The 7579-nt window shown below is 37.5% G+C and overlaps 1 protein-coding gene across 1 annotated transcript; it reads left to right on the top strand.

Moving 5' to 3' along the window:
* The first annotated feature begins 2165 nt into the window (after positions 1–2165).
* Positions 2166–3295, top strand: LOC139894285 (uncharacterized). The gene is made up of 2 exons (XM_071877507.1): positions 2166–3172; positions 3286–3295. The coding sequence occupies exons 1-2, from the start codon at positions 2166–2168 to the stop codon at positions 3293–3295; spliced, it is 1017 nt and encodes a 338-aa protein (XP_071733608.1).
* The last annotated feature ends 4284 nt before the right edge of the window (positions 3296–7579 follow it).

The raw sequence follows: 7579 nt of genomic DNA, 5'->3' as shown, positions 1-7579 counted from the left end.
TCATATATATGAAATTCGAAATGAACGTTCTAAGAGATTGTAATAGCACGATTTTGATTGGTTAAATTACCAGAATTCAAGAGAAAAGATAGAACTATCAGGAAGATATGTTCTCGATATGTTTGAAGATTCGGTAGAATGTAAGAGTCGTGTAACATGGCACATGATGACGTTATGATCTGTGAATCATCACGTTCCATTTAGAAACTCAGCATGACTTACTGTAATATAATCACGTTGATCAAGTGTCATTATATTATACTAATTCATGCTTCAGTTCCCAACACTACTTCAAAAATATTCCTATTTTAAACTCGAAAGTTTCAGAATTTAAAAGCTAAAACAGTTTTCTTTTATGATATAACACAGATAGAGCAGAGAGATAATTAATATTGGACGAGAATATTTATGAAGATATCTTTAGAAATATTGAGGATATTATAATAAAAGATACGATAATATCTTATAATTCTACCATCAAAATGTGATGAAGAAATTCATTCACAATGGGTTAGAACAATTACGGAACAAGGTATTCGCTAAAGATTTCATCAGAAATAGAATCATCAGGATTCTTTGAAGGCAGATTTAGCCTTTGTGATTTGTCCATAGCCTCCTTCATGGTTTGCTCAATTCGTTTTCCAGTTTCAAACCTTCCCTTTTTCTGAGCTTTGCCAACATACTATTCTTTTATCATCTACTTCCGACGGTTAAGGTCGTTTACAGTTTTTGCTGCTTAATTCAGCTTTTACAACATTCCAAGTATTGATTCACAGACTGGTGCTTTTCAGAATTTCAGGATGGAAGATCATAATTCTAAGAGATAAATGTTATATGTATTCATATAACTGTTGATGTAGAAACGTTGCGAGATTCAAATTACAGACTTGCTAATTCCCGGTAATTGGTATGGTCATTCTCGTTACAATATGTGGATGAGTATATGATAAGGTTTCAATGAATATAATGATTCTTCGGAAAGTCAGAGATCAATGAAGTTGCTGATAAGTTTACTGCTAATATGGTGGAATATAAACGGTTCCCCGGTAACGATGATGAAAGGAAAACTTATATATCAAGGTTATAATAAGTCTAATCCGAGTGAAAAGTCGAAGTTGACTTGCTGGAGCTGTGACAAAATTGGCTAATTTGGAGAGAGATTGTAAAGTTATTTTCGGTAATAACAACGCCAAAGGAGCTAGCACAGATACGTGTTAAACGTTTACTCAGGTTCTGAGTGTTTTCGGGTGCATAATTATATGCATCAATCTTTTCTTTCATAGATGAAGTGCGGTTGGTTCATCCTCTCGATTGAGGTGTTTTCAAGAATCGTGAAAGGTTTGAACGCAGATTGGAATCGTCAAGATACAAATGAGGTTTAAGATGAACTCAAGTAGCAAACTTGAAGAAATGTTTTGTTTCATATGTTATAATCAATATTTTATTTTATTTTAATTGTCCAATGTTGGCAGTCCACAGTTAGCAGTCCACAATTAGTAATTCAATAATTCATATATAGTTTAATATATAATATTCAAATTAATTAATACGTATCGTGACCCATTGTATACATGTATCAGACTCGATCACAACTCAAAGTATATATATTATTATAGAATCAACCTCAAGCCTGTATAGCTAACTCGATCAGGAACACTGGAACAACAGTTTTGTGAAACTATACGTCCAGCGTTCTCCGCTGTGCAGGCTGCTAATGTCATGCGTAAGACCTGAAGGCCGCCTAGCGCTTAAGCCCTGGCCGAAGAGCGTTACATTCAGCGTAAATTTCGGATCACGAATAACAGAATGTATCATCATCTGACACGTGTCCCCGAATCATCCGGTGGATCTATCACTATAAATAGACCCCTTGGGTCGTCATTTTACACATTCAGACACTATGACAATCTATGAGCAGAGATTTCACCTTTCTCTCTTACATAGTACTTTCTCTCACTAGAAGTCATCCGGCTAGTAGCTCAGCGCTCAGCGGACAAAAGATTGATTAAGCCACCTCACAAGTTTCTATACTTGTGAACCGGGTCTGCAGGGATTATTTTCCGAGGGTAAACATCAATCGGCAACACTCCCCCACTTTTAGCTAGATACTTCTAGTATTGTGTTGATACACTAAGCCTTACCTCATAAGGAAATAGGTGTTAACAATGGCGCCATCCATTATTAAAACGAATCATGTCACCGATAGTGAGAAAGAAGGCGAGGATAAAGAATTGATACCCATAGGTGTAGACATGATACATCCATGGAAAGTTGGACAACGAAGGAAGTCAGAAGTGTTAGAAGATTGGAAAGAACAATTAATATCATTTCCTTCTATGTTTAACACAAATCCGTACGATAGTTCAGTAGTTATAGAAGCACGAGTTGCTAATTGCAAAATAGACAACATTTATACTGACACAGGAGCTAGAGCAGATATTATGTATGAACATTACTTCATACATCTCCCTAAATATGTGCAAGAGATGATGAAAGAAACGTATGTGCCGTTAGCAAGTTTTACAAGTGAATCATCTTGGTCTGAAGGAAGCATTCTTCTTGAAGTAGTTTTGGGCAAGCCACCCCTTAAACGCACAGCAAACATTGAGTTTCTGGTGGTAAAAGCTAATTCACAATATAATATAATTTTGGGAAGAACTGCCTTGATGACGTTTGGGGCTGTGACGTCAACTGTGCACGGCATGATGAAATTTCCAACGCCTGGCGGAATAGCAACGTTATACGCAGAGCGGCAGAAGTCAATTGAGTTTTCTCAAGTAACAAAAGCAATAATTAAGCCAATAATACATGATGATGGGTCAATCTCGCCAAATCTACAATTTCCAGATCAAAAGATCATAATTGGGCATACGTTATCTATGGCATGTAAAGAAAAGTTATACAACATTTTGGCAACAAATTTAGACGTCTTTGCATGGCAACCGTCTGATATGACCGGTGTTCCAAGAGAAGTTGCAGAACATAAGTTAAATGTGAATCCTAATATACATCCTGTTTGTCAAAAGAGGCGAGGCATGGCGCCAGAGCGAAGCAAATTCCTCCGTGATGAGGTACGAAGTCTGGTGGATGCTGAAATCTTGCGAGAAGTCAAATATCAGATGTGGGTTGCCAATTCGGTCATGGTAAGGAAGCCGGACAACTCATGGCGGATGTGCGTAGATTTCACAGATATCAATAAAACATGCCCAAAGGATAATTATCCTTTACCTGAAATAGATCGGAAGGTTGAATCATTAGCAGGATACTGATTTAAATGTTTTTTAGATGCAGCTAAGGGGTATCATCAAATACCTATTGCCTTAAAAGATGAAGACAAAACGGCTTTTCACACGACGGAAGGCATATTCTGTTACATGAAAATGCCTTTTGGTTTGAAGAATGCAGGAGCAACATATCAACGACTTATTGATATGGCGTTTAAGAATCAAAATGGGCAAAATTTGGAGGCTTATATCGACGACAACGTTATAAAAAGTCATACTGAAGAAAAGATGTTGCGAGATATATTAGAGACTTTCGCATCTTTGTGAAAAATCAATATGAAATTAAATCCCAAGAAGTGTACGTTTGGTGTAGAAGAAGGAAAATTTTTAGGTCATATTGTTACAGAACGAGGTATTAAAGCTAATCCTAAGAAAATTCAAGCAATTGAGGACATGAAATCGCCGGCCAACAAAAAGGATGTTCAAATATTAAATGGATGTTTAGCAGCATTAACAAGATTTTTATCCAAAGCAGCTGAAAAGTCCCTTCCATTCATGAAGGTGTTAAAAAGTTGTCTCAATAAAAAAGATTTTGTATGGACGGCGGAAGCCGAAGGAGCATTTCAGGAAGTCAAACAATTGTTGAAAACATTACCTACGTTAACAGCAACAAATAAAGGGGAAACTTTGATTTTATATTTAGCTGTCTCAAAAGAAGCAATTAGTTCTGTCTTAATTGCAGAATGGAATGGCGTGCAAATGCCTATATATTTTGTTAGCAAAGTATTGCAGCTCAGTGAAATGAATTATCCACCAATTCACCTCCTGGTTTATGCCCTTGTGCATACTGCACGACGTTTACGAAGGTATTTTCAAGGTCATCCTATCTTGGTGTTAACAAACCAACTGTTTAAGCAAATACTCCGGCGTCCAGAGTCATCTAGCCATCTAGCGAAATGGGCCATTGAATTGGGTGAATATGAAATCAATTTTGCTCCCAGAAATGCGGTTAAAGGACAAGTATTGGCAGATTTTCTTCTGGAAACAAATGAAAAAGTGGAATATGACAATAAAATGGCACCACAACAGCAGGTTTGGGAATTGCACACTGATGGGGCTTCTAGTGAAGAAGGAACATGTGCAGGACTGGTTTTAACAAGTCCAGATGGAGAAGAGTATACTTATGCATTGAAATTTTGTTTTTATGCGTCCAACAATGAAGCAGAGTACGAGGCATTACTCTCCGGCTTGCGCATAGCAGTAGAAATGGGCATAACAAACCTAAGGGCATATGTTGATTCTAAAATTGTGGCCCACCAAGTTAATGGAACGTTTGATGCAAGAGATACATCAATGAGGCAGTATGTAAAGTTAGTAGAAGCAATTTCAAAGAAATTTGATAATCTAGAGGTCGTGCAAATCCCTCGAAATAAGAACAAGAAGGCTGACGTCTTAAGCAAGTTAGCTACTTTAACCTTTGATCATTTGCACACAAGCGAGTGTTAGTTGAGGAACTTAAGGAAAAATCAATACATGAAAAATCAATTATGGCGATAGTTGAAAGTGCCAAGGAAACTTGGATGACTCCATATTTGAGGTATTTGCATGACGGAGGGTTACCCATTGACAAGGCAGGAGCCAGAAGGATAAGAGTAATGGCACCAATGTATGAAGTAGATAATGGTGTTCTTTGTCGAAAGTCTTACAATGGTCCGTTGTTAAGGTGTTTAACTAATGATGAAGCATTGAAAGTGGTCAAGGTGATGCATGAAGGAGTTTGTTCTCAACACTCCGGCTTCCGTACTGTGGCATCACGGATTAAGCGACAAGGATATTTTTGTCTTCCCTTTATCGAGATGTTGCGGAGATCATAAAAACATGTGAGAACTGTCAGAGGCATGGTACGGTTCAGCGTCTTCCGAAGTATGACTTGATACCAGTGTCATCCACTTGACCATTCTGCAAATGGGCGATTGATATTGTGGGACCATTCAATAGAAGTACCGGTAATGCTAAGTTTTTGGTGGTAGCAATTGATTTTTTCACAAAGTGGGTTGAAGCAAAGGCTTTAGCAAAGATTAAAGGAGAAAATGTTAAGAAGTTTGTCTGGCATGATATTGTGTGCCGTTATGGGGTTCCAAATGAAATAGTCAGTGACAACGGCAAGCAATTTGTAGAGAATCCATTTCGAAGTTGGTGTGAGGAGGTAGGAATAAAGCAAAACTTTACATCTGTTACTCATCCTCAAGCGAATGGGCAAGTAGAAATTACTAACAAAGAAATTGTTGCTCGCATTAAAGCACGGTTGGGATTAAGTCAAACTGGTTGGGTAGACGAACTACCAAATGTACTATGGGCACACCGGACAACTCCAAAGCGGAGCACGGGGGAACACCTTTCAGCTTAGTATACGGTACAGGAGCAGTAATACCAGCCGAAATATTTGTTCCAACACAACGCATTATGGCATTTGATATTGAAGCTAATTCTGAGGCATTAAGGGAAAATCTCAACTTACTGGAAGAAAGAAGATTGATGGCCGCCATCCGACAAGCAGATCACAAGCATAAGATGGCAAAATATTACAACAAGAAAGTGAAGCATACACAGTTTGAAGTTGGTGATTTGGTGCTACGAGATAATGAGGCAAGCAGGCAAATCAAATTTGGATAGTTGGCACCAAAATGGGAAGGACCTTATAAGATCACAAAAGTAAACCAGAATGGGTCATATATGCTTTCTGCGCCATCCGGCGAGCAGTATGAAAGAGCTTGGAATGCAATGAATTTAAAGAAATTTTATGCGTAGTACTATATGCATGGGCAGCTTGATCACCTGTCAAATGCATGAGATATAGTCATGAATGTAAAAATTTATTTATGAGTATGAATAATAGCAATTATTCTTATGGCAATATCTTTCATAAATTTTATCCGGCCAAGGATTTTTTAGCTCAGGTGTCACATAGCTGTGTGTCATCCCTACCTGCAGAAAGAAAGATAACCTTTCGGTGGTAGAAGTACAATCATACTCAAAATGGTTGTATCGATAGTGAGACATGAATAACTCACTAAAGCATCGAAGCGTTAAAGCGAATCTACAAATGCCATGACGCAACACTTATACACAAAAATACAAAGCAAAACGGATAATGGACTATGACGTCCTGCACACTATTTGAAGGCAAAGATAATTCGCAAATTTTTCTCATAAATTTCATGACGGAAAGCGTATAACGGAAAATATAATTTCAGTATTAAAAGGCATAGTGGTTGCGAAGTAAAATATCAACACCTTCTGCATTTTTAACTCGGAAGGTGTTCATAAACTAAGACATCTTCATAGCAATTACAGCAAATATAGTATTAAAAGTTATGCAAGACATATATACATGAACGCATAATATTTCATTCATCTTGAGGGGTATAATTTAATACGTCGTCAATAGTTACATTTGGATTTTTACAAAGGCTTTCAAGATCAGAAAATTTCATATTTTCTATTAAGACACCGGCTGCATTAGCTTCTATGATAGCATTTTCGTTGATCTTTGATGTAATTACTTCAGGCAGTGGATTTGGAAGGTCTGGTAGTTTTCTCTTCATAAAATTGGAAAAATTCAACCGTTCAGCAGATTTAGCAAGGCGGAAAAACTCACGTATCCTGTGAGACAATGCTTGGCAGTTAAAAATACGGTTCACAAGAGCAGGAATCCCAGCAATCATACGTTTTTCATTCTCTTCTTTAACCTTAAGCTGTTCTTTCAGAGCATCATTCTCCTTTGCTAGTTCTTCAATCCTGCTCAAATGTTGCTTTTCTCTGAGTGATAGTTCTTTCACTTGTTTACTAAATTCTCCCCTCTGAGTGCTGCAGTTCAAAAAATTCCTTTTCATCGTATCATAATCTCTCTTTAAGGTTGTAGCCACTTGTTCCAGCTGGGTTATTTTCTCCTTTTCAGCGGAAAGTTTCTCACTTGTGGTAATTTCATTATTTTCAAATTCGGATAAGCGTTGAAGGTTATTCAGCCCAGAAGCAATATTGAGGATAATACTTTGCGCTTTAACCTTCTTAGCATCTGCACCGGACAGGTTATTGAAAAATTGGGATAGTGATGGACATACCATGGCATTCAGATAACTTATAAAACCCTCATAAGAATGTGGCGGTCCTTTAAGAAAGGAAGAAAGAATATATGTGTCAAGGTTGGGAAGAATAATTTGTTTTTGAGAAGAACTAGTGCCAGCTTCTTGTTGAACGGATGACGGAACATTTTGACCAGTTCTTCTTCTCTTGGCGTTAGATGGAAGAGTTGCTAGTGTATTATCTTGGTGTGATGCAGTAGCTGTGGGAGATAA

This window comes from Rutidosis leptorrhynchoides, chromosome 1 (assembly GCF_046630445.1).
Source record: "Rutidosis leptorrhynchoides isolate AG116_Rl617_1_P2 chromosome 1, CSIRO_AGI_Rlap_v1, whole genome shotgun sequence".
Lineage (NCBI taxonomy): Eukaryota > Viridiplantae > Streptophyta > Magnoliopsida > Asterales > Asteraceae > Rutidosis > Rutidosis leptorrhynchoides.
The sequence above is the reverse complement of the archived record's forward strand: the minus strand, read 5'-3'. Positions and strand labels throughout refer to the sequence as shown.